Source organism: Sphaeramia orbicularis, chromosome 21 (genome assembly GCF_902148855.1).
Source record: "Sphaeramia orbicularis chromosome 21, fSphaOr1.1, whole genome shotgun sequence".
Lineage (NCBI taxonomy): Eukaryota > Metazoa > Chordata > Actinopteri > Kurtiformes > Apogonidae > Sphaeramia > Sphaeramia orbicularis.
In genome coordinates this window covers 21126499-21154368 of record NC_043977.1, presented here as the reverse complement: position 1 = coordinate 21154368, position 27870 = coordinate 21126499, and the positions used below count along the sequence as shown (strand labels likewise).

The following is a 27870-nucleotide window of genomic DNA, read 5'->3' as shown; positions in this document are numbered from 1 at the left end:
GTATAGAAACATACAGAAAACTTTATTTTGACAATTACCTTTACAACACACAAGCACTGAAGTGTTAAATATTACAATATACAATACTTTAATATACAGTATATATGCTACATAATAGTTTACTCTGATCAAAGAAATCATACAAATCTGAAAAATGTTTTAAATAACTCTCTAATACACATATCGACATGGTAAGTACAGTATATATATATACATATCCACAGTTATTTAGGGAGGTTGAGGTTGTGGTGGGAGCGGTAGGGGGTCTTAGACGATCTGTCCCAGACGTTTCTTAATGAAGTGGGACACGAGGACTTGAGGTCTTTGCTGGTACTCAACCAGAACATCATGAGGAGCAGTGATCTGGTCTCCGTCAAAGCGGTTCAGCAATGTAACGCAAATCACAGCCGCTGCAGAGACAAAAAAAATCACCAGTTGTTTAATAAAGCTCATTCAAAAGCTTATTCTGTATAGTAGATGGAGCTTGTTCTTGGGTTATTTTGTTAGTTTATTATCTAAGCATTATATCCAATCCAACTTTATTTGTAAAGCACTTGAAAACAACCGCAGTGGACCAAAGTGCTGTACAGAAGAATAAATAAAAACAAAATAAAGGAATAAAATACAAGAATAGATAGAAAAATAGGTGATGCAGGTGTATCAGGGACAGAAGGTTACGTAATGCATTGTGTGATAAATAATACCTTTAAGGCCACAGACTCGGCACATAGCGGCAAAAACAGTGGACTCCATTTCAATGTTCCTCACTCCGGCCTCGTAAGCTTTCCTCAGATACTCCAGCTTTTCTTCATGAGAGAAGGAGCACAGAGCCCCGTCAAGGCGGCCCTGACCTATGTGGACCAAACCCAGGATTTGTCAGGACATGGATCTATGTAAAGTAAGTCTAAGTGAATGACAAATGTGAGGTTTAGATGCTGGTTTTTTTTGATACCTTCGTAGAAATCATGGGTGCACATTGTGTTTCCGATCACCGCTGGCAGATTTGGAAGTTCAGAGGAGCACTGTAGGAGCTCACTGGCCACTCCCTCATCCAGCTCAGTACTCCTGGTGATGACTTTACCCAGAACCACCTGCTCAAACTGGGGCTGGAAGGAGTAGTCCACTGCCTTATCCGTGACTACCACAGTCCCTGGAGCCAGACCTGGAGACGACACCAAGTACGGATTTAAACATGACTTAAAGGCCTTAAAGTTTCTCCTAAAAACATTAGAATATTATTAATGTTTTCCTATTCAAATTTGAAACTGTATATTTGGGCTTGAGACCAGATGTTTTGGGTTCGTCTCGCAAATATATATTTAATGTCCTACAGTATTGTTTAGCAAGTAAGAAAGCGAGAGATGGATGTCTACTGAAGCTTCTACACTCAAAAACTGGATAACCGTGATCCACGAAACTTTTGTGATGGAAAAACTCACATTTTCTTTACGGCTCGAACAAGAGAAATTTATAAAATGTTGGGCGCCTTGGATTACATATTTAACCTTAGCAAACCTGACTTTGACTGAACACAGAAGATGGTACTAACTCTCTCCCCTCAAGGATTTTTTTTTTTTTTTCTGTGCTACTCTTATGTTCATGGTTGCCTTTTGTACCTGAATATCTTAATATTAAATGTACATGTGCACTGTTAGGCTCTTTTTTTTTTTTTTTTTCCTTTCGTCTTCTCTCTTTGTATTATGACTATGAATGATGCCTTGGTTTGTGTATAGACATATAAATGTATTTATGCATCCCCCTTTTTTTTTCTGTTTTTTGTCTTGTTTCCTGAAAGTGTGGTTGGCCAAATGTACAGGCTTGTTAATATAATTGTTACCATCCATTTTTACATACTTTTTAAATTTACTTATACTGCCCTTTTTTTCACTCTCTCTCTTTCTCTCCTCCTTTTAATGATCATTATTGATACCCCTTTCTTTTCTCTTCTTTAAAAAAAAAAAGAGAACAGTGTACTTTGTATAGTTGATGTCTTGTATATCTTATAAGACTGTTCACAATAAACATTTGAATAAAAAAAAAAAAAGAATAATATTAATGTTCTTACCCACTCCACCGGATGTTCCAAGGCGGAAGAGGACCACGTCACGACACTGTGCGTGGTGCAGCAGTTTAATGAGCTCATGCAGCATGATGGAGATGGAAGGGACGCCCATACCATGCTGCAACGCACACAATGAATGGAAATTATCGAAATGCGAAATAACCAAAGCCTGGGTTAGAAAAACACATAAATATCATGATTGAACGCTTACACTTATAGAGAGCACTGGTCCCACTTTGAACATACAGTAGCGGTCGGTTCCTTCACAGATATCTCTAATGTCCTCTGGGTTTCCGGGCAGTTCCAGTTCATTGTGCATGAACTGTGCAAAAGCCTTCATACGATTTGCACTGCCGCCAACGCACACAAACTAAAGAAAACACAGAAGAAAGACCGTTGAATTAGGTTTCTGGATTTATGGCCCACTAATCCATTTGATTTAATCTCGTCTTATTTCACAAACCTTAATATCTCCAAACATTTCTGGGAGGTTGTGAGTCTTGGTACTCAAGCTGAAGTGATATAGAATGTCCTCCTCCATGGTATCCAAGTAGGGGTTTTTCACCTGGACTTGTTCTCTAAGAAGGATTAAAAGCAGGATGTTAATGCACTGATTAAAAAACCATAAGTACAGTATATGTGACCCAAAAGAATTAGCTTTTTACTTACTTGATGTACTCAGTATTTCTGTCATTTCCCATACAGTTTAGTAGAATAGGAGCCATGGCTGCTATAGAAAATCAAGTCTTTAAAAAGCTGATTCGTTACAAAAGTTCCAAACGCTTGTTTCAGTTGTTCGACTAAGCGATGTGTCTTACAGCAGAGCTTATATCGTGTTGACCTCTGACCTCGCTTCTCATTGGTTCCAAAGAGAGGAGTACTGTCTGTCTTTTGCTCTCACGAAAGAAAAAAAATAATAAATAAACAGAGCAGCGTCGGTCACGTCAGGATGAATGAACAACGTGTCAAGTGTACCCGCTAAAAGAAAACCATATCTAAAGCAATCAAAACAAGCCATGTGACGTAGACTCCTGTAATGAGTAAACCTGGAGCTGCAGTTCATCTGAACAATAACTAATCTGAGTCATGTATTATGACATACTGTACAGCTGTTTCCAATGACACGGAGATAACCTCTAGCTGGTGTGTCATGACAGACCACCGCACTGTAAGATAAAAGAAAAACCACTGATGAAAAACTTTGAGTCACTTTCATTTATTTGCACCATCACACTTCCATCCGGAGAGCCACCTTTTGAAGAGATACAGTCACAAAAAAAGCAAAAAAAAAACATAAGACATAACCAGCGTCTCTTCATTTACAGTGCAGAATGCAGTTAACAGTGGATCTCTAGCAATAAATAAAATATCCCGGCTTTAATTCAGGGAAGCAGCTTCACTTGTCTATGGTACTGTAGCGTATTTGACTTGATAACACAACAGGGTCGATGTGCTCAGCATGAATGGGTAAAGAAAATCGCTGAAAACGTCAGACGCCGTTCTAAGAATTTCAGTTTGTACACCTGGCTCCATTTCCCAGTCTTCTAATCCGCTGAAATAGAACAAGCAAAGCCAACATCAGTCAACAAAAAAACAAGGAATTTATTTATTTAATCGCTTGCTGATGTATCATTCTTAAGAATTGTGAATTGTTCAGCATTTTCATTGTCGAGACGCAGAATAAATCAGTGACATAGTCACTCTTCATATTTTGTGGCCATCATCTCATTAAAACTATGTATATTCTAAATAAATGAATGGAGTGAAGAGATGTACACTGTTAAAAAAATCCTGTTGTTTTTACAGCAAAAAACTGGCAGCTGTGGTTACCAGAACAATACTGTAAAAAACACATCCAACTGTAAACATATTTACGGAGTAACATGTAGATTTAACATTTTAAACATGTAGATTTAACTCTGGATTTAAATGGACCATATTTATTTAGCACATTTTGTACACCTTCATGGTGTCCAAAGGGCTTTCCAAAACCACCAGGTCCTACTGGGAGCAATTTAAGCTTCAGTGTCTTCCATGGACACTCTGACATATGGACAGTCAGAGCCAGGATTCGAACCACCAACCCTTTGGTTATTGAACGAACCGCTCTACCAACCCATTAATCTACAAATTTAAAATGTTACATTGTTAAAGGTTTACTTTTTTATAACTTTTTTTTACTAAAAAGCAAAAAAGCAAATATGCCATTATTTCAACAATAAAACAATAGAAATACATAATTCCTACATACAAATCTGGTTTTGTTCACATACTCTTCCTGTAAAAACTACAGCTATATTTGATTTAATCGTTAACACAAAAATTTTTTCAAATAAAGAACTTTGCATTGTATTGTCACTTCCAGTTTTTTTATGTTGCAATTTTACAACTTTTTGGTGTTAATTCTACACTCATTTTTTACAGTATAGTCACAAGCCGTTTTCAACACTTTTCACTGGTTAAATATTTCTAAAACTGTCAGGCCAGTATGAAGGCTGACCATTAGGATTGTTTTACGGCCAAAAAAAAAAAGAAAAAGATAAACAATTAACTTACAGATTTCTGCCTAACGGTGACGATATGCTGCATTTACTTTCACTGGCCACTTTATTAGGTTCACCTTAAATGGTGCTGGATGGCCACTTTATTAGGCACACATAATTTTCATTGTCAAGACGCAGAATAGATCAGTAACATATTCGCTCCTCATATTTTGTGGCCATCATCTCGTTATATACATCCACATATTGAGTCACCTAAAATCGATACACCACTCAACAGCTTGGCTTCATTTCCTTTTAATACTCTTGAGGTGAATTTTGAGAGTGTAATGAAAAATCAATGAAGGACATGATTTATGATGACCTGGAAGATTAGAAATCAAACTGCTGTAGGAAACACAAAGCTACGTACTGGACACATCAGCGGTGGATGTGTGTTTGTCGTCTTGTTCTGCATAACCGAACCTCAGCAGCTTGGACATGTCCACAGGAGCAGGTTTCTTGTCAAAAACTCTGGAAGAAAATACAAAGTTAAGATGTTTCTATGCTTTTTGCTAAATCTTTACCGGAATTATAAACGTTGTTTTTGTATGGAAGTTATGTTTAACCAGCGCAAACAGTTAAACCACTCAGTGTGAACCTTAATCCTTCCAACAAAGTGTTCTAAAACAAACTTCAAGCTCACAGAGTCAACAATTGGCTTCCTCATGTTTTCTCATGAAATTGCAAAATCATCCCCCTTCAACCAAATATAATATTTAACTCTATATTCCAGTGACATAACAGTAAACAGTATCATAGATTGACAGATTCATATTGAAAGTTTCATGATTGAAATTATCATCAGAGATTTAGAAAGAAAGAGAGAGAGAAAAAAAACATAGTAGAAATAAAATGTTAATTACTCAGAAACTACTTATATGCATGAAAAGAGTTAAGAGGACAAGGACAAACATACTCAGTGCAGAAACAGAACTAAAACTTGAGCTGCAATGATAGCAGCTACTGCAAAAATACAAAACACAGTTTGTGTTAATTCTAATATTCCTGTATATTATCGCTGTCGGGCGGAAACCTCATACTGGGAAACTGGGAAAACGATGTATGTTCTAAATCAGGGGTGTCAAACTCATTTTCTTTCAGGGGCCACATTCAGCCCTAAACATTCAGAACTGAACATGGAGAATCAGCGTTCAGTTTCTATGCTCCGTATATCTGGAACAAACTACCAGAAAATATCAGGTCTGCTGAGAGTCTGAGTTCTTTTAAGTCCAGGTTAAAGGCTCACCTGTTCACTGCTGCCTTTGACTAAAAGACTTTACTTTATAAATTTCATATTCTCTTCCGAAACTCTGCACTGCAACTCTTGCTTTAATACATGTGTGTTTTTATATTTTTAGATTTTATGTGTTGTTTCTTACTTGCTGTTTTTAATCACCTTTTACATGTTTCTTTTATAATGTTTTACATGTGTTTCTTTTTCCCTGTCGTTGTATTTCAGTGTCCTGTGTGAAGTACCTTGAATTGCCTTGTTGCTGAAATGTGCTATACAAATAAACTTGCCTTGCCCAATTTGATCTCCAGTGGGCTGGACCAGTAAAATAATGGCATAAAAACCTATACATAATGACAAATCCAAAATTTTTTAATGCAAAAAATAGCATTAAATAATGAAAAACATTTACATTTTACAAACTTTCCAAACAAAAATGATGTGAATAACCTGAAAAAACTGAAATTTCTGAAGGAAAATAAGAAGAAATAATAAGAGAAATTTGATCAATATTATGCCTCAACTTATGATTTCTACATGTGCATTACAGATCAGATCTACCAAGGCAAAAGAACGCAGAATATTGTTTAAATATCACTTATTTTTCTTTAGACATTTCAGGTTGTTCATATTTGTTCAGGTTATTGATGTTTTATTGTTAAAGGATATCAGAATTTAATGTTCTTTGCAATAAATCAACGAGGAAAAAATGGTGTTGCCATTCTTTAAAGGCATAATGTCATTTTTTTTTTTCACATTAAACCAAGAAGGAAATTTGGAGTCCTAATTTCTAGATTATTAGGCTGTTATTTTCGAGTTCGACGCCCTTGACTGTTAATATCTTCTGCACTTTGCAAATTTATCCTGTGGGCCGGGTTGGAACCTTTGGTGGGCCGGTTTTGGCCCCCAGGCCACATGTTTGACACCTGTGTTGTAAATAAATGAATGGATGTAGTCACAAGTCGTTTTCAACACTTTTCATGGGTTAAATATTAATTAAACCATCAGGCCAATGTGAAGGCTGACCAATAGAATCATTTTATGGCAAAATAAAAAAAAAGGACTTACAGGTTTCCACCCGACAGTGATGATATGCAGGAATATTAGAATTAACACAAACTGTGTTGTATTTTTGTAGGAGCTGCTATCATTGCAGCTTGAGTTTTAGTTCTGTTTCTGCACAGAGTATGTTTGTCCTTGTCCTCTTAACTTTGCATGCATATAAGTAGTTTCTGAGTAATTAACATTTTATTTTTACCATGTATTTTGTTCTCTCTCTCTTTCTTTCTAAATCTCTGATGGTAATTTTGATCGTGAAACTTTCAACTTTCGATGATATGCTGTATTTACTTTCACTGGCCACTTTATTAGGTACACCTTAATCGGTGCTGCGTGGTCACTTTATTAGGTACACTGGCCACTTTATTAGGTACACCTTAATCGACGCTGAGTGTACCTAATGAAGTGGCCAGTGAGTCTAAATGCCGCCGCTGTAGCTCATCTGCTTTAAGGTCTGACATGTGCATTTACTTTCACTGGCCACTTTATTAGGTACACCTTAATCGGTGCTGTGTGGCCACTTTATTAGGTACACTGGCCGCTTTATTAGGTACACCTTAATTGACGCTGGGTGTACCTAATAAAGTGGCCAGTGAGTCTAAATGCTGCCGCTGTAGCTCATCTGCTTTAAGGTCTGACATGTTGTGCATTTATTGATTCTCCTCTCCATACCTCAGCTGTAACAAGTGGTAAATTGAGTTGCTGTTTCCTGTCTATCAAACCAGTCTCACCACTCTCCTCTGACCTCTGGCATCAACAAGGCATTATCATTCTGAGAACTTCTGCTCCCTGTGTATTTTCTCTCCCTCTGACTATTCTCTGTAAACCCTAGAGATGGTAGTGCATAAAATCTGAAATACTCAGACCACTCATAAATCACCTTCCTTCCCCATTCTGATGCTCAGGTTGAACTTCAGAAGATTGTCTCGACTGTGTTTACATGACTAAATGCATTCAGTTACAACCATTTGACCGGTGGATTAGATACTTGCAATAAAGTGTGGTTGAACAGATGTACCTAATAAATGTTTTATTTACCTTTATTTAACTAGGAAGTCCCACTGAGATCAGAAATCTCTTTTGCAAGGGGGACCTGGTCAAAGTAGCAGCCGTACAAAATCAACATTAACACAGAATAACTGTTATTCAAGCGCAATGGCCTTTCAAGTAAAACATTGACTTTCCTTTAACCCATTTAACCCATAAAGACCCAGACAGCAACTGGCGATCAAATCATCTACTGATCTAAAATGTTTAATAACTTCTGATCCACTAATATTATCAATCCATGTCAATAATTGGTGTAAAACGCTGTTTCTCATCTTTTCATGGTCATCAGATATGACCCATTTGGATGTTCAGAGGCTCTGTAGTTACCATGGAAACACCGTCATCTTCTACAAAATTAGTTCACCAGTAAAACCTATGGAGTTTGATCATTGACAGTGGTTGTAGATGCTTATTTTTACCTCCGCCAAGGAGGTTATGTTTTTGCCAGCGTTGGTTTGTCTGTCTGTTTGTCTGTCTGTCTGTCTGTCTGTCTGTGTGCAAGATAACTCAAAAAGTTATGGATGGATTTAGATAAAAATTTCAGGAAATGCTGATACTGGCACAAGGACCAAATGATTAAATTTTGGTGGTGATCGGGGGTGGGGTGGTGGTGGTGGGGCCACTGATCTGCCTTGGTGGAGGTCTGCACTCTCTGAGTGTTTTTCTAGTAATGTTCAGTTATTGATATATTTGTTTAAAAAGTCACTTTTTTCAGTTTTTTTCTTTTTTTTAACAGCCCTCAACTTTAATCTGAGCTTCCATGAACATGTACATGATCAGGAAATTAAATACAAGAAAATATATGATTTTTACGGGAAAAAAAGCAAAATACAGAGGATTAGCCTATATTATAAAAGATGGTAATAAATCATTTAAAAAAAAAGTTACATCTAGAGGAAAATTCATGTGGGAAGTGCCACAAAAGTAGCACTGGATCTTTATGGGTTAAAATCCTGAATGGATAGGAATGTTTTTAGTTTAAGAACTTTTTGGCAATTATTCCATGACCTCGGTGCATGGCAGGAAAAAATAATGTGGCTGGTAAGGCACATAGTATTATACATAATTGAACTTATTGCTTTAACAAAAGTGTTAAGTTCTGTCCTATTTATTATGAGAGCATATCTTTCAAGAAGGCAAGTCTATTTAAAAAATAGCCAAGTTCTCTTACAGTCAGTGTTTATGCTTATACACATTTCTCAGTGATGTTCTTAACAGTGGTAAAAGACACTAATATTATTTTTGTCTCCTGAAACAATGACAACATGTGATAAATTTTATTCAGTATGATGAAAAACAAGTTTTGCCGATAGCTGTCCTGACATCTGAGAGATAATATCCCCCCAAAAAAGGGTCAGGAGATGAACAAAAGCACAAGTCACTGTCTGTATGTAGTCACTCTGACAGACCAGGAACACTAAGTGCAGAAGTAACTGTTGACTCGTTTTAATCTAAATCGTCTGTCCTTGAGTCATTTGAGGTTTTTGACATTTTCCCCAACGCAGGGAACAGACAGCGCAGACCAGCTGTGAGCCAAATCAAACAGGTGAACGTCCACCAGTGTCCAGAACCCAACGCCCTGGGTGTGCTGGTTCATCTGACCCTGACAGGTGGAGATCTGAGCTTAAACGTCAAAACACAGACATAAACTACAAGTTTAATGTTCAAAAGTCAGACAACATCATCTTATACCTGTTCAAACACTGGACAGCTGTTTGTTGTGCACGTGGCTACAAATTCAGACATTAGTCAGCAGTGCAAATGCTAACAGTCTGACATATATTCACAGTCGAAACGGAAAACAACAGCACAGACTCAATAAGAACAAATCTATGCATTATTAACTAAAAAAACTGTTGCATATTTATTAGTAGAGATTGTGTTATTCCAAAGAACATAGTTTCTTCTTCTTTTTTTTTTATCTGAATGAATCCAGGAAGATTATTACCCCATCCACCAAAGGGGAGGCAAGGGGTATCGGTTTTGGTTCGGTGTGTTTGTTTCTTTGTTATTAACTCTCTAGCAGCAAATTTTTTGTTGAATTCATACCAAATTTGGTTTATAGATTGCCAGTGACCCAGAATAGATGTCATTACATTTTGGGGAAAGTAGGTCAGAGTTTACATTTTTTATGAATTTTTAAAATGTTTTTTTCCCCATTTATTTATAATGGGTGAAATTTCACATGTCTGTAACAGCAAAACTATTGGTTATATTTGTACCAAATTGACTTTATGGATTGCAAGTTACCCAGAATAGATTTCATTACATTTTGGGAACAGTAGGTCAAAGTTAATTTTTTTTTTTTTTTAATGAATTTTTAAAATCTTCCCATTTACTTATAATGGGCAAATACAGTCAAATCAAATCAAACCAAATATTATTTATATAGCACCAAATCATAACAAAAGTCATCACGGAAAAAATAATTAGACCACCCTTGTTTTCTTCAGTTTCTTGTTCATTTTAAAATGCTTGGTTCAACTAAAGGTACATTTGTTTGGACAAATATAATGATAACAACAAAAATAGCTCATAAGAGTTTAATTTCAGAGCTGATATCTAGGCCAGGGGGGTCAAACTCATTTTAGTTCAGGGGCCACATGCAGCCTAATATGATCTGAAGTGGGCCGGACCAGTAAAATAATATAAATCACAGGATAAGAACTGACATATAATGTCAACTCCAATGTTTTCTCTGTTTTTGAGTGAAAAAAGTAAAATTCCTTAATGAAAATGTTTACATGTACGAACTGCAGCTGAACATAACATGAAGAAACATGAACAACCTGGAAGTTCTTAAGAAAAATAATTGCAGTTTTAACAATATTACGCCTTAGTTTATCATTTATACATGTGAATGACAACTTACAGATCACAGTGGATCTACAAATACACACAACATTGAATAACAGGCAGAATATTGTTAAAATTCCACATACTTAAGACATTTTTGTTCAGGTTATTCACATTTTTTGTAAAAGGCTAGTCTGTAAATGTCAACATTTGTGTAATTTTACTGTTTTTACACAAAAACAAAAGAGAAAAAAATGGTTTTCATTATTTATAGGCTATTATGATAGTATTTTACTGGTCTGACCCACTTTAGATTGAACTGACCTAAAATGATTTTAACATTCTTGATTGTTAATATCTTCAGTGTCATTTTTGCATATCACAAATTCATCCGAAGAGCCACACTGGACCCTTTGGCGGGCCGGATTTGGCCCCCTGGCCGCATGTTTCACACCTGTGATCTATCCATTTTCCATGGTTTTCTTGATAATAACCAAAATCACTTCAGTTCTTACATCAATAGCTATGGCATTGTACTGACAAAAACAGTGCTTTTAGAGATTCCATGTTTTCTTTTCTGTCTGTTTTAGTCACATGATACACACAGGAGTTAGTACTTGATTGTATAACCATTGTTTATGATGACTTTTGATGGTCTATTAATTTTTTCTGCGACTGTATGTGCGAGGGGCAGGGTTTGTTGTGCTTGGCACCACTTGTTGAGTTGTGTTTCCTTGTTTGCTGGTGTGATTATAAATATGATGCAAAATGGAGAGATTCAGATCAAGTCAAATAAAAAAATACCTCTGCAATCTATACCAGGAGAAAACATCTTCTATAGAAATGCTTAGATTATAATATGTAGATTATTATACATATTTAGCACATGTAACTGAAATTGCAAAGAATTTCCTGCAGAAGTGGATTATAAAATCAAGCACTGGATAATATTAAGCATCCTACTGCAAAATATCCTCCAACAAAGGTTTAGTCACATTTCAGGTTGTGGTTTGCAGAGGGAACATCTGCATCTAAGATTCGTTAGAACTCCGAAACATGACTGTAGTAAGTGTTGGAGAATGTGTGGCAACATGTCTGCAGGTTATTTATTTATTTTTTTGGGGGGGTGGGGCACACTAAAATTCTTTTGCAATGAATAGATGTGGCAAGAGACCAGATTGCTAATCGGCAGAGAGTTGGATTTGGTTACAGTGTGCTTTACTTAGGAAATGTGCCACCTGGCCTGGAGAAAATGTTACTTATTACAAACTAGAAAAGCACTTGGAGAGCACAGACCTCCACCAAGGCAGATCAGTGGGCCCCCCCGTGGGCCCCCTGCCCCCGATCACCACCAAAATTTAATCATTTGTTCCTTGTGCCAGTATCAACATTTCCTGAAATTTTCATCCAAATCCGTCCATAACTTTCTGAGTTATCTTGCACACAGACAGACAAACAGACAAACAGACAGACACACAGACACACAGACAGACACACAGACACACAGACACACAGACAAACAGACCAACCAACGCCGGCAAAAACATAACCTCCTTGGTGGAGGTAATTATATAATCAGGGAGTAGAAAAGTAACTAACTAGGGTTTAGACTCCAAAAGCCACTGAATGGGAAGAAATAGTCCAGGAAACATACATGATGTGACCACTGACTTTTTCTCTTTAGACAGATTTTAATGGAAAAACTGGAAATCTTTCTTTTGTTTCAATGATTTTTCTTTTAACGCATGAAGATCCAAACGCCCACCATTGACCAAAAACATCTACTGATCTAAAATCCTATCAATACATGTAAATATGATAGTAAAATTAGTGTTTTGTCATCTTTTCATGGTCGTCAGATATGACCCATTTGGACATTCAGAGGCTCTGTAGTTACTGTGGAAACACCGTCATCTTCTATAACATTGATTCAACAGTAAAACCCATGGAGTTGGATCAATGACAGTGGATATGTTCAGTTATTGATATCTTTGCTAAAAAAAAAAAAAAGTTGTTTTTTCATCAATTTTCTCTGTTTTTATATAATAACCTTTGAATTTACCGTGAAGTTTAATGAACATTTAAATGAAATATAGGAAAATACATGATTTACACTAAACAAAACTCAAAATACAGAGGATAATATGGACTGTATCCATTGGCTGACTGACCAGCTCATGTGGAATTGGGGCGGGACAATGTGGGCTCGACTTCTTCCTGTTCCTTTTCAGACACTGAGCGTTGTGGAGGAGTCACAGTGAAACTGCTGCACATTTGTGTGATATTTGTTTTCTTTTTTGGTTGATTTATTTCCATATATTGGAGTGTCCTTTTGGATCTGGAATTTCTTTTGCCGACTTATGTTTGAAGTGAAGTCTATCTATATGTGTAATGTGGCTATGAAATGAATGCAGTTTATTTTGATATGTCAAACACTGTTAGGAAATGCAGTTATGAAATGGACAGAGTTTATTTTGATTTGTCAAACACTGGTATGAAATGAACAGAGTTTATTTTTCATATGTGGAATATTTTTTGTGTTTTGTGCAGGATCGTTTACAATTTATTTTGACATGTGTAAGATTTGTACTTTGAGGAACTGAGATGGGATTTTGTGATCAGTAGAAAAAGATGGGGTAAGGGGGCAAGACTACACAAGTTGTACTTCATCCTGCTCTTTTCAAATGTTTTTAGTTTTTAGTTTATACTTTTTGGTTGTTTTTCTTTCTTTCTTTCTTTCTTTCTTTCTTTCTTTCTTTCTTTCTTTCTTTCTTTCTTTCTTTCTTTTTAAAACTTTTTTTACATGTTATTTTTGTTTTTTTGTGATTCAAAATAAATACAAACAATAATTAAAAACCAAATATTATAATAAATGATGATAAATCGCTTCATAAAGGTTAAATGTAGAACAAAATTCATTTAAGAACTGCCACAAAAGTACCACTGGGTCTTTATGTGTTAAAATACTCTGATCTTGTGTGAATGGAATCATGGAGAGACCTGTGGGATTTTAAAGGTCAAGTATGTATGGTATAGTAGTATATATAAAATAGGAAAAACAGGAAAATATCAGAATGACCGATATAAGAAATATAAATACAACCTGTCTAAAAATACACAGTTCTTTTGGGAATTTACTGTCTGAGTCTTGACACAAATGGCATCTTGAGACTACGACCCAACTTCAGTGAGTGTGTAACAGAACAACAGCACCATCTTGTGACCCAAAGGACTTACATCCTCCTGAATTTGCCGGTCTCACGACAGTGGTCTGATGTCTGTAACTTCTCCATCTCGCTGTTAGGGAGATTGTTGTTCTGCAGGGAGCAAAACAAAGTCACATGTTGTCATATGTACTGATGTTATGTTGTGTGTTTATGCGCACAAATTCAGTTGGACTTTTTCCAGTAATTTCTTTAACCAGTAAGTAAAACGTTTGGCTTTTTTTTACATGAAATAATTGGCTTGACTGGAAACAGCATGATGCAACAGTTTTTTCAGATACATTTTTTATGGAATGTCCTCTGCAGTGGACAGCTTTTTTCTTTTTTTTTTCTTTTTTTTTTTTTTTAAGTAAAGCTGTGAAACTCGTGTCCCCTACAGAGGACAAAAATGCATTGCTGGGTCTCAGGAGATTAAAATATTTTTGCACCCTTACATCTTCTGATTTTGATGAACACAAACCACAAATTAAATCTACTTAAACATGTAATAACTTAAAACTGCAGAATCACCACATAATCATTTTTTAATAAAGAACATTAACCCTTTCATGCATGAATTATGAGAATCTTAATCAAGATTTTTTTCCCTGAGTGATTTTCATTCCTCTTAGGGCATGCCCCCCCCCCAAAAAAAAAAAAAACAAAAAAACAAAAAAAACGAAAAACAAAACAATGCGATTGACTTTTTTTTATGAATGTATTTTTCATGGAGTTACAAAAATGTCTGCTCACCTGGATACCATGTGCTTAATTTTAGAAACAAAAAAACATGTATTTACTAATATACTGTGTGAAAACTATGAAATAAAAACATGTTTAATGCTGCTAATCTGATGTTTTCTCACATTTTAACACACTCTAATACTAGTTATTACTCACTTCATGGAGAAAATATGGAGAAAAAAACAACAACATTTTGTTTAAAAAAGCAACAACAACAACAAAAAAAAAAAACCCTGTTAATTACAGTCTAATAACAATTAGCAGAGGTTTTTTTTTTTTACACTCAAACATGTTACTGCAGATCAAGTTTATCCAGAACAGCAAAGTTACAGTAATGGTATGAATTGCAGTGTATGTGATGATGGAGAAGTGTCCACTGTGTTGGCTGATATGGAACTGAAACAACAAAATCCATGAATATACAAGAGAACACCTTTGAACGACTGTCCACTGTAGTGACCACTATGCATGAAAGGGTTAAATGGAGTAAGTTGTTAATGTGGCTAAAATACTTGACAACATCATGACTTTGGCAGTTTTGTTTACCTTCTCTTTGCCATTGCTGCTACCACCCCTCTCCCAAGCAGACATATTATCACTCCCAAAGGGGGGCTCTTGCCGTTGAAAAGCTCGAGGGGTTTTCTTCTCTTCACTGTTAATTAGACTGTTGGAAAAACAGAATGTAGGCTGTGAAAACTAACTTAATGCAAATAATAACAATGGAAATGAATGTTGCAGAAGTTAAAAAGGTAGTGAGTGGTTTTAAAGAGATGAGAAAATATGAGCGTAGTAGGAGCACACAGGTGTTTGCATTATGATAAATAAGTGATAGAAAAGTTACCTTGGGTTATTTATGTCTTCTGAAGCCGTACAGAACCAGGCTGGAGGTTTATAGGAGATAGGTTTGGAGGTAACGGATTCATCGTGCCACAAAAGTCCTGAACGAAAATAAGAAAAAAAAAACAGACCAAAATAAATGCATGCAACTGGTACAGATGTGCACTGTAAGGCCAGATAAGTTGAGTTTACGTTAAAAAATTGAGAAAACTGCTTGCCTTGAAAAAAACTGAGTAATGATTAATGAACTTTTTAGGGTATATTTAACTTAAAATCTTTTAATATATACATTTTTTAACTTTATAGAGCTTTTCAACATTTATACAACTTTTCAAAATTTAACAAATTTAACATTTATAATTTCAAGTAATGAGTTCATAATACAAAGATTGACACAGCACATGATAAACAAACAGAACCCATTAAAAAAAAAAAAAAGACAGTCAAGATTTCACAATTCTGGTACATTTAAGGAAAGTAAATAAATAAATAAATAAATAATCAGGTCAATCACAATATAAACAACTGAAATATATTTACAGTTCCAGGCCAGGTAACAAATTCACTAATTGTAAAACAGGGTCCCATAGTTTGTTAAATTTGTTGACAGAGTTATTTAGGGTGCACCTATTTTTTTTCCAACTTTATATTAAAAATCTTTTAATATTTTTAGTTAAATCAACTTGGAATTTAGTGCACTAAACTTAATTATTTGTGTAATAACTGTGCAAAGCAGTTGATATTACAAAAGATTTTAAGTTAAATGTTCTTTAAAAAACCAAGTAATGATTAATGAACTTTTTATGTACATTTGACTTAAAATCTTTTAATATATGTATATATATATATATATATATATATATATATATATATATATATATATATATATATATATATATATTAACTTTATAGAGCTTTTCAACATTTATAGAACTTTTCAAAATTTAACAAATATAACACTTATAATTTCAAGTAATGAGTTCATAATACAAAGATTGACACAGCACATGATAAACAAGCAGAACCCATTAAAAAAAAAAAAGGTAATTCAAACAAAACATGCATAACAAGACAGTCAAGATTTCGCAATTCTGGTACATTTAAGGAAAGAAAGAAAGAAAGAAAGAAAGAAAGAAAGAAAGAAAGAAAGAAAGAAAGAAAGAAAGAAAGAAAGAAAGAAAGAAAGAAAGAAAGAAAGAAAGAAAGAAAGAAAGAAAGAAAGAAAGAAAGAAAGAAAGAAAGAAAGAAAGAATCAGTCAATCAATCAATCAGGTCAATCACAATATAAACAACTCAAATATATTTACAGTTCCAGGCCAGGTAACATATTCACTAATTGGAAAACAGACTCCCGTATTTTGTTAAATTTATTGACAGAGTTATTTAAGGTGCACATAATTTTTTCCAAATTTATATTAAAAATCTTTTAGTATTTTTTTGTTAAATCAACTTGGAATTTAGTGCACTGAACTTAATTATTTGTGTAATAACTATGCAAAGCAGTTGATATTACAAAAGACTTTAAGTTAAATGTACTTATAAAGTTAATTTATCATTACTTATTTTTTTGAGGCAACTTTTCTCAAATTTTGAAAGTAAACTCAACTTATCCGGGCTTACTGTGTGTGTGTGTGTGTGTGTGTGTGTGTACTGTGTATAGTAACAGGATGGCTCTACCCTTATGTCCGCCTTGTTTTGCAAGTTTGACATACTCAGAGTCACTGTCTAGGACTCCGACTCTTCGACCTTTGACCCTCTCATCAGAGGGGGACACCACAGGGGACAGTCCTGGTATCTGGGAGATGTGGCCATTGATAATTTTAGGCTCTATCTTTATATCTGTAACAATAAAAGTGAAAAATAAAAGACAAAAAGCTGTAAACTGTACTTTACATGAGCTCCTACATCACATCCCCCCATCCTGATCCTGCAGAGCATCCCTCCTGATCATGAAAACACAGGCTGCTCCAAGAAACCAGTGGGAATGCATGGTGAACAACTATACTTACCAGGTTTTGTCGTAAGAGGTTCATTATCGGTGAGAACTGACGATTGTCTACAGGAAAGAAAAACAAAATCCGATGTAACGTCAACCTCTCCCACTATAGCGGTTATGATCGAGACATTAGCGCCAACAAAACTAAAGGTTCAACTCAGTTCTGACACAAATACGAAACCAAAAGGCGTAAATTAGAACAGATCATGAACTTAGCTTCGATTAATCGCGGTTATGTAGCGTGAAAAGTAGTCTTACTTACTCAGAATTACTCATTTTACAGCAGAGTGAGAGGCTGCAGGGTTCGGAGCGCCGACTCTGTTTGGAAGTTGTGACGTCGTTACCATGGAAACGGCGTTGCTTCATTCCCCAGGAGAACAGCTGCTCCACCTAGTTGGTTGGTTAATAAGTTATATTAGCTATTCGGTAGATTAGTTTCTGTGTGGACTTGCACTCACACTAGCCGTTATTGTGAAAGCCTATACTTTTTCTTGAATCTAAATTACCATCAGCACTTTAATCAACTTTTATCACTTTTATTTTGTATGTGAACTGAGTGTAAAACCCTAAAATTATTGTACATATATACTGTTTTAACCCATAAAGACCCAAACGCCCACCGTCCACCAAAAGCATCTACTGATCTAAACTGGTGATCCACTAATCTAATCATTTTTCACATAATTGGTGTAAAATACAGTTATTCATCTTTTCATGGTCATCAGATATGACCCATTTGGATGTTCAGAGGCTCCATAGTTACCATGGAAACACTGTCATCTTCTACAACAGTGATTCACCAGTAAAACCCATGGAGTTGGATCAAAGACAGTGGATGGACACACTGGGTTTATGTTCAGTTAATGACATATTTCATTGAAAACGTCATCTTTTCTTAAGTTTTTTTTCTGTTTTGATGCAATAACCTTTGAGTTTATCCTGAGCTTTTATGAACATCTACATCAGGGGTGTCAAACTCATTTTAGTTCACGGGCCAGAATCAGCTAAATTTGATCTGAAGTGGGCCGAACCAGTGAAATATTAACATAATAATATATAAATAATGTCAACTCCAAACTTTTCTCTATGTCTTAGAGCGAAAAAAGTAAATTTACATTATGAAAAGGTTTACAAACTACCCTTTCACAAGATATCAATAACATGAACAAACTGAAAAAATAAGTGCAATTTTAACACTATTCTGCTTCAGTTTATCATTTACACATGTTTATTATAACTTACAGATCACAGTGGATCTACAAATACACACAACATTTAGTAACAGGCAGAATCTTGTTAAAATTGTACTTCCTACTCTTAAGACATTTCAGGTTATTCATATTTTTTTGCAAAATCATACTTTGTTTTAGTGTAAATACATGAAAATATTTACATTTACAAAGAGAAACATTTGAAGTTGTCATTATTTCTATGTTATTATGATAGTATTTTACTGGTCCTAGCCACTTGAAATTGAATTGGTCTGAAAGTGGAACCTGAACTAAAAGGATTGTTAATATCTTAGTGTAATTTTTACATTTCACAAATTCATCCCGAGGGCCGAACAGGACTGTTTGGCAGGTCGGATTTGGCCCCCGGGCCGCATGTTTGACACCTGTGAGCTACATGATCAATCAATTAAACACAGGAAAAAAGATGATTTTCACTGGAAAAAATGCAAAATTCAGAGGACAGTTGTGTAATAAATGGTGATAAATCACTTTGGAAAGGTTAAATTGAGAGAATAATTCATTTGGGAATGGCCACAAAAGTCACACTGGGCCCATATGGGTTAAATGTATATTTTAATACATATATATAATTTTATATTTAGATGTACTTTTAGTGTCCCTTGGCTAGGGAAAATAAAAAATGAAAATGAGTAAATGACCTCTAAATATTCCGTCTCTATTCAGATTTGTCGTCTTTTGACTTAGGTGTTGTATGTACAGTCTGATGGCTGTGGAATGAAGGATCTTCTGTAATGTTCACTCCTCCGTCATCGTGATGTGAGTCATCCTACTGTGACTGCTTCTCTGTTTGGTTAGACTGTGGCGAAGAGGATGATCCAAACTGTCCAAGATGTCAATCATACAATAGAATGTATTTGATATGAATAAAAATGTATGCAAACTACAAATAAATACAGTTTGAATCTATTCTCATTCAAATAGGCCTATAATGTGATAAAGACCTTAGTAATAGTACAATTATATATATATATATATATAATCAATATTTGAAAGTCTAGGGGGATAAATAAGAAATAAATTCATAAAAAGAGCATAAAAACAGGGAAAAAAGTAAGTACCATCAGTATTGTAAAAGTAATTTCTTAAAATTCCAGTCAATAATTTTTCAATTGGTGCATCCCTGATATGTAATTTTTAACCATATTTTGACAATGGAGAAGTTGTAGAAAAAGGAATGTAAACCTTTTTAGGAATGATTAGCCTGCCATACAAAGGTTAAAAAAAAAATACAATTACTATTCTACAGTAAAAAGCCTCATATGTTCACTGATTTTTATTATTATTATTATTATTATTTTTTTTTTTGTTTTGTTTTGTTTTGCTTATAATATGACAGCGTGAAGCCTTCATCGCCTTCATTGGGAACAAATTAATGGTAATGGTCCTTTAATTATGGAGCCTCGTCAAGTCAGGCAGAAAACATTATATGACAGGAAATGCATGTTATACCTTCAGAATAAGAGCAACTATGTGCCGTTGAAGAATATAGTAGTTGTCAAGAATAAAACAATTATAAAATTAAAATATGTGCAGAAGATTAGGGGGGTCTATGTTTAAAATACAACAACAACAACAACAACAACAATAATAACAATAATAATAATAATAATAATAATAATAACAACAACAACTGTGTTTTGGAAAATACAAATGCAAACAACATATAGCATAATTTAATCTTGGGAATGATTTCATTATTACACAATTCTTGCCATTAAATGATGGCAATGCTGTCATAGAGTAAGAAGTTGGAGATGTACAAAATTATTATTATTATTATTATTATTATTATTATTATTATTATTATTATTATTATTATTATTATTATTATTATTATTATTTTCAGTGTACATTGTTTTTTAAAACACATTTTTGGTCTAATCTCAGTGATCTAATCTATTTCTTATTTTTTAATTATTTTATTTTTATTTGTAGTATTACTATTGTCACACTGTTGCCCATAAAGTTGTAATCAAATATTTTTTACCTCATGAACTGATTGTGAAAATGTGATTTCTTCTTGATAGATAAAGAGTAACTTGGTCAAAGGCAGGGGTGCCCAAACCTGGTCCTCGAGAGTTACTATCCTGCATGTTTTAGATGTATCCCTTTTCCAACACACTTAATTCAAATGATAAGCCTATCATTAATCTCTGCAGAAGCCTGATAATGACCATCAGGTGTGCTGGAGGAGGGAAACATCTAAAACATGCATGATAGTAGCTCTCGAGGACCAGGTTTGGGCACCCGTGGTCAAAGGTGATTAGTGATGTGTAGAAATAGGTATGAAAATAGGACTGTGTCTAAAAACAAAATTATTCCAACTTTATGGGCAACAGCTTATGATGATGATAATTATTGTTTTTTTTACTTTTGTGTTCAAAATGTTGCCATATTTTTGTACATATTGGAGTAAAATTAAAATGTGTAGTGAAACGCCCACTGCCATCAGAGTGTACAACATTAACTGCTGATTGGTTGTTTATTCATTCTGTTTAATCTCTGTCTTTTTTTATAAAGCTAATTAAAATTGTGAATTTGCCCCTGTAGATCAGCAAAGTTCATCAGAATCTCTTTTATTCAGCTGACAAAAAGCTACTTTTGTTTTGCACCTTTTCATATTTTATTTAATGAGTAGTAACCTCTATGTCACAGGTGTCAAACATGCTCCCCGGGGGCCAAATCCAGCCCACCATAGGGTTTAGTCTGGCCCTTTGGATGAATGTGCGAAACGCAAAATTACACTAAGATATTAACAATAGTTTTAGTTCAGTTTTTCCCTCTCAGACCAATATGCTCTAAAGTGGGTTGAATCACTAAAATACTATGGTAATAACCTATAAATACTCATAACTCCAAATTTTTCTCGTTGTAAATGTAAACATTTTCATGTATTTACACTAAAACAAAGTATAATTTCGCAAAAAATGTGAATAACCTGAACAAATATGAACAACCTGAAATATCTTAAGAGAAGTAAGTGCAATTTTAACAATATTATGTCTTTAACCCTCGGGTATCCCATCCAGCAAGGCCCTAACTAAGCACCAAGTGTGCCTTTTTGGCACACTTGTGGAATAATGTCAAAAATTTTTTTTCATACAGTTTGTTTTTAATTCTTTTAGACTTTTTTCTGTTTCATCAACTTGAGCCGTAAATAAAAATACCAAATACTCAATAATTGTCACATTTTTTAACCCTTTAAATGCCGTGTTTGTAAAGTAAACAAATCATTTTTTGGATGCAAAAAACACACACACAAAAAAAATCTTTTCAATATACTACATAAAAATTGGATCACATATTATTTGATTTTTGCAGCCTGGCATATGTCAATGATTAACTCCAACATCGGTTAATTTGCATTATTATTTTTGGCGCTAGGTCAAATGTTCAAAAATACTAGCATCTGTCCCCAAGTGTGCGTAAAAGGCACACCTATAACTCAAACTATTAAATATGGTATATATTGATTTATTTTTCTGCTCTAATTTGATTTTATTTTTGTAAATCAAGGTCAGCCCTAATCATACATATCAAATGGAGGAAATAGTGCGTTTTAGGCACACTTGGGAGACAGATGCTAGTCTTGTAATTTTCTTCTGTTTACAATGTGCACATTTTAGTTGGTGACCAGAAATTTAAAGATAATGCAAAAATGAACAACTTTTGAATTCTAACCTTATTTAAATTGTGAAAAATAATATGAAGTTTTTTAACAGGAAGTGCAAAGTGTACCTAAAAGGCGCACCTGGATACCGGAGGGTTAAATAATAAACTGAAGCATAATATTGTTAAAATTGCACTTATTTATTCAGTTTGTTCATGTTATTGACATGGTTTTGAAGGATAGTTTGTAGATGTAAACATTTTAATAATGTAATCTTACTTTTTTCACACCAACACATAAAGGAAAGTTTGGAGTTGAGATTATTTATATATTATTATGTTATTATTTTACTAGCTAGGCCCACTTCAGATCAAATTTAGCTAAATGTGGCCCCTGAACTAAAATGAGTTTGACACCCCTGCTCTATGTGATTATTTTGAAACGTCATACCGGAAGTGTGCGCGTGCGTCTACGTGCCTTAACGTGGTTAATCCTGGTGAGTTTACGTTGGTAACTTCCTCCTCAAATCCTGGCTTTTTGCCTTCATAGCGCCGTCGCCGGAGTGTGAGTTGAGAAGCCCAGGCAGCGCTAAGGTGTGCTAGTACACAACGCAACACAATGTATCTTCATTTTTTTTCTGCCTTGAGGATGAAAAACGAGTGAATTTGGTACTTTTTTTTTTTCCCAAGCGCGCGACAGTCGGACGATAATGTTGGCGTCATGTAGGGTCTTTTTCAGAGTTTGGAAAACAAATCGGGTTTTGTCGGTGAATTCTCGGGAGATGGCAGAGTAGTTCGACCCATATCCTCATAAAGCACTTCGAGAAAAAAATAACCAACAAGGTAAGTTTAACCCTGTCGTAAAATGAACACCAACAGGCGTGTAGTCCCCGTTAAGTGTTGAATGTGGACATTTTCGTGGACGTGGGCAGAACTTTGCTGATTTTCTGAAAAAAGAATCAAATCCAGTCTCCCTCTGAGCTTTCCTTCGTAAATCTCGGCCTGTTTTTTTTTTTTTTTTTTTTTAATCATTCCAGCCACATATAATGTATTTTCCGTCTCCAGCGTAGGCTCTTTCAAGACCATATCGAAATAATTGTGATTTCTTTTTTTGCCTGAACGCCTCACAGAAACGTGATTAAAAGAAAAAGCTTTAGGCCAGAGGACTGGAAAATAAAAGTCTTTGGGTGTACCACTGCGACTTTTCGTGGCTGTAATTTTAATTTCGCCATCCCATCATGTTCACAACATTACAACTAGTTCTGACTTCACAGGAGTTTTTTTTTTTTTTTTTCCATCAGGCAAACAGTCTAGGAGGGTCGTTCCTGCTTGATCGTGTGTCTCATCATCCCATGCTGAGCATTTTTTTGCATGACAATTGCAGCTTTGCAGTTGTGGGGATGGAGGAAGAGGAGGAGAGGCCCCTGAAAAACAGTGTTGAACACACATCAGGGTTTGCAGTAATCTGAGGGTGTACCTTTATTACTAGTTCTGACAAGGAGATGCTTTAAATGCTCCCAAGACAAGATGCACAAGTGTTTGTTGACATTCTTTTTTTTCAGGTGTGGAGCCAGACAGGAAATGGAGTGTGATAAGATTCCAGGGGCAATCAAATGTAAAAGCCAGTGGAGCTGCTGATGAGAGGGTGCAAACTTCATTACTGAGGTGTAAATGCTTGCTGAAAACGTTAAGAGATAATTGTGCCGATTAAAAGACGTGCGAATGGGAATGTCTCGCACTCAAGTGTTCTTCCTCAGAATCAACCAGACATTGTTCCAAATCTTGGCTCCCACCAAATTATATTCCCACATATTAATCAGGGTTCTCTTCACTTAACAGCTCAGACTGTACTCTATAGTCTTTTGCTGCTGTAGCCTGTTTGATTGAGACCACAGCCTCCTACATTAACATTTTTTTTTTTACTGTACTGTAATGTATGCTTGACCATCAGACAGTCAAACAGATACATGGAAAATAAAGCACCAGAGACTGCTTAATTAGAATTGATTTACTATAAAGATGAACTCTAGGCTTTCAGAGTGAATTATAGGTACATAGCTGTGCGTAATATAAAGGATTTCTTGTTTTTTAGCAGGCATATGTATTTACTATTCATGGCTAAGACTGTAGGTCATGGTTAGTGGTAGCACTAAGTGGCTGTCTGGTTTGTTCAGTAATCTGAAGCACGTCACCCCATCGCTGACCAGTCACTGAGCTTCTTTGTGGGTGCTTTTTACTTAGTTGCATACCGGAGTCTTCCTGATAGTGGCCAGATAAGAGGACGTCAGTCAGTCTGGGCTGAGATATGGTTTAGCAGCAGGGGATCTTGGGGGATTCTGAATGCAAAGGGCACCAGTCAGATTGTGGTCGCTCTCAGTGGCTTTGTGATTAGCCCTCTCCTCTGCTCAACAACAATGTTATTGTTTGGTTTTAGGGCGGTGTCATTGTTTAACACTATCTGTTGTAACCCATCCCTCAACCAATGTCTTGCTTTAAAATTAAAAAGGGCTTGCTTAATTTGGATTCTCTTCGCCCTAAGAAATGTGATGGCATTTACAGATCACAAACTCATCTGAACTTGATTTTGTTATTCAGGTTTCCTTTTCCACATTTCCTCCCTGTTTGGCAGCAGATTTCTTGGCCTCTCCATCAGAACACTGCTGTAGCTGTTCTTTCTGATGGCCATAAAGTGTATAATTTTCCCACAGACGTCTGAGTATTTCAGAAAGCATGAGGTGAGGGGGGTTACGGAGCGGGGGGATAAACCTCCGATAGCAATCATTTCTCTGTGCACAGTAATTTGGCTGTCAGAAGCAGCTGGCAGTTTGTGTTGGAACAATGTGCAAGTGGAGGGAAAGGGAACAGCACTAGCTCCAAAAACCCTAGCAGAGTGTTGGGGGGTGGGATGTGTGTGCATATGCATATATGTGTGTGTGTGTGTGTGTGTGTGTGTGGAATCAGGTTACACAGTCTGTCATTAACAAGAGGGCTGCAGTTATGAGACCAAGATAGACTGCTTCAAGTCTGAGCAAGAGTCTGAGGCTCATTGCTCTTCCATGTAGGTGGCTCTCGAGTCAGGGAAGAAAGGGGGAGGGGGTGGAGAGTGAGATACTGTCTGTGTGTGTGTGTGTGTGTGTGTGTGTGTGTGTGTGTGTGTGTGTGTGTGTGTATGTGTGTGTAAATGCGGGTTTAAGGAGGTGTCTGATGGATAGAAAAAGGGCTGGACAAGGCTTCAGGTTGACTAACGTTATATGAATCCAGCATCTTTTGACCATGTGTATGCACTACATTACGTTTGAGTGTATGTATAAAGTTTGACTAGCAACAGACCTCGGATGATGCAGCAGGCTTCAGAAGAACACAGCATGTGGGTTGAATTTGCGTCTGTCTATGTTCATGTCCAGCGTTTTAGAAAGGGGCCCTCTGTCTGCAGTGTTATTTTTAGTCAAAAAATCCTTGAGCCTTTTAATAATCATCCGCCTTATGTAGCCCAAACATATCACGATGAGAGGAGCTGTCTGGGACTTGCGGGCACTGCAGTCTCAGCAGGACACGGGAAGTTAAGAGGGAGGAAAAAGGGAATGAGATAAAAGACTTGCCAGAATTTTAGTCTTCTTTTACTGTTTGCAGTTTGCAAGCTTGCTCTTGTCTTTGTCGGGTGGCTCGGCACAGACTTATTGATTTCCCCTCTTCTGTGTTCAAATGTGGATGAGGACCAGTGGAGACAGAGGGAAGGGGAGACGAGACGCCGCTGTCTGCACAGATGCACACGCACATAGATCTGCAGTGCTCGTGGCTCCTCGTCTTCTCTCTCCACACTAACCCCAGACTGCACTGGAGACAGTCTGCAATACACATTTTATGAGCCCTTCACTCGGTTCACTGCTCTTGTCTTATCGCTCAGCTGTTAGGGGGAAAGTTATGGCTTTGTTTCAGATGCTGCCCCTTTCTGATCTCATTCCCAGGCCCAGTCTCGGGCTCACATTTGATAAAAGCATTTTGTCTCTGAATTGAAAATGTGCATTTCATCCCTCTTCACTGTAGCGAGGTTGTAAAGTAAAATATTTCAGTTATGGTGGTAGTTCAGATTCTTGTAGCTTCAGTGTTCAAACTGAGCAGAACTTTTGGGAAGTTTTGGCCTTGTAGTGGTTGTGAGATGCAGGGAGAGCAAGGCAGCGTGACTGAAATTAGAAGAATCAAGCAGAATCATCCTTAAAAGTAATGTTGTTAAATGGAGTGAACCATGAACCACCAGACAGATTTGATTAAAAAGAGAAACAGTGAATTATCTCACTGACATTCACTAACCCTTGACGGTTTGTTAGAAACCTTTACTGCTGGTCCTACTTCTTTAGAAGTTTATCCTCTCGAGAAAACTCAGGAAACTCTGAACCATAAAGAGTCAGTTGTCAGCAGGATGTAACAGCCCACGTCAGTCGTGCTAAAGAGAGCAGGGCTGTTATGCATTCATTGTTTGGTGGCGAGCTGTTTGCTGAGTGATTATCATCACAGCGGTGAATGGTTTGGTTGATGGCGGTGGGTCACACAGGGAAAGCTATCATGTTTGCTCCCCCTGACTCCTGTCACTCAGTCTCAGCCAGTCGGACCACCAAATGAATCACTAAATTTCTGTCTGCTCATACTGTTTGTTGGTCTTTTTTCCTAGATTTTGGTTTCACAAGGAAGAATACATGTTGAAAAGGTGTACTGTGATACAAATCAAGGTGTCCTTTCGAGAAAACTATCACCCCAGAGCAGTGAACTTTGTGAGATGGCCGTGTGGAGGGAGGGTGTTTGTGCATTCCTCTATTGGCAAACATTGTGGGGCACTATAAAGACAAGTGTTTGAATTGGCCGTTTCTAATGTTTTGATGGCTCTGTTAAAATGAATGTCTAATTGCTATGGTGACCATTGCGTAGGACACTTGTCAAGTGTCTTCGCAGTGCTGTAAAACTTTGCAAGTTCTGTCTCATGAGACTGAACGCCACAATAAAATCTTGTCAGGGTCAAAGAGAGTGCCACTCCTGTCCTGTGTCTTGCCTGAAAACAACTCTAACATCTTTGTTTTGGAATTTGAACAACATTTTTTTGAGATTGTGTGTGGAAATACATCTGTGTGCACATTAAGGCACAACCTTTTAATGTTACGGTTAGTTAAGATTAAATTAAAGGTTTAGGTAAGGCATGCTGTGGTTATTGGTCTCCAGGAAATAACTAAGTGAATTCAGAGTTCCCTAAAGTCATGTAACAGCTTTGTGTGTGCACACTCTGGGCTGCACTGTATCCAAGGAGCAAAATCCTGCTATGCAGTTGCCTACTACAGTGAGCATGGGAGGGAGAATTAAACATAAGCAGGGGGGCATTTGCATTTGATTACTTTCCTCACATTGTGAAAGGAGGTGGCTGCTGTGATAGGGCCCTGAGAGATGGAGGCCTCAACCTGATGGGGCACTGTGGATTCCACAGGCTTTTCCAGGGGGGCCACA

General features: G+C 36.2%; 3 protein-coding genes across 4 annotated transcripts in view; 1 reads left to right on the top strand and 2 right to left on the bottom strand.

Annotated features, from left to right (window-relative positions):
* Positions 1-113: 113 nt before the first annotated feature.
* upp2 (uridine phosphorylase 2) lies at positions 114-2787 on the bottom strand. Its single transcript, XM_030124990.1, has 7 exons — positions 2732-2787; positions 2526-2640; positions 2274-2432; positions 2066-2180; positions 953-1162; positions 705-851; positions 114-410 (listed from the first exon to the last, which is right to left on the bottom strand). Exons 1-7 carry the CDS (start codon positions 2785-2787, stop codon positions 268-270), a joined length of 945 nt encoding a protein of 314 aa, XP_029980850.1. The 3' UTR covers positions 114-267.
* Positions 2788-3316: 529 nt separating this feature from the next.
* LOC115412462 (uncharacterized protein C7orf57 homolog) lies at positions 3317-17847 on the bottom strand. Its single transcript, XM_030124991.1, has 8 exons — positions 17784-17847; positions 17535-17581; positions 17203-17364; positions 15530-15626; positions 15235-15352; positions 13979-14058; positions 4976-5076; positions 3317-3614 (listed from the first exon to the last, which is right to left on the bottom strand). The coding sequence occupies exons 1-8, from the start codon at positions 17795-17797 to the stop codon at positions 3607-3609; spliced, it is 627 nt and encodes a 208-aa protein (XP_029980851.1). The 5' UTR covers positions 17798-17847; the 3' UTR covers positions 3317-3606.
* Positions 17848-22891: 5044 nt separating this feature from the next.
* The window catches only part of LOC115412386 (activin receptor type-1), a 30571-nt gene continuing 25592 nt past the window's right edge, over positions 22892-27870 (top strand). The window contains exon 1 of one of the 2 annotated variants that reach the window (XM_030124884.1): positions 22892-23226. Coding sequence is in view for 1 of the 2 variants with exons in the window: in XM_030124883.1 (XP_029980743.1) it covers positions 25440-25441 (2 nt within the window). In the remaining variant the exon portion in view is untranslated. Of the gene's footprint in view, positions 23227-25436; positions 25442-27870 lie in introns of those variants that run through there. The other variant, XM_030124883.1, reaches the window with a different exon arrangement.

Bases quoted from the DNA above. Each gene is read 5' to 3' on its own strand.
- upp2 (XM_030124990.1), bottom strand. From the start codon at position 2,787: ATGGCTCCTATTCTACTAAACTGTATGGGAAATGACAGAAATACTGAG. The intron at 2,433-2,525 runs GTTTGTGAAATA...TGTTTTCTTTAG, and splicing joins AAATGTTTGGAGATATTAAG to TTTGTGTGCGTTGGCGGCAG. The intron at 411-704 runs GTATTATTTATC...TTGTCTCTGCAG, and splicing joins CCGAGTCTGTGGCCTTAAAG to CGGCTGTGATTTGCGTTACA.
- LOC115412462 (XM_030124991.1), bottom strand. The intron at 17,365-17,534 runs GTAAGTATAGTT...TTATTGTTACAG, and splicing joins ACCTCTTACGACAAAACCTG to ATATAAAGATAGAGCCTAAA. The intron at 5,077-13,978 runs GTAAGTCCTTTG...ATTTTCTTCCAG, and splicing joins ACCGGCAAATTCAGGAGGAT to AGTTTTTGACAAGAAACCTG.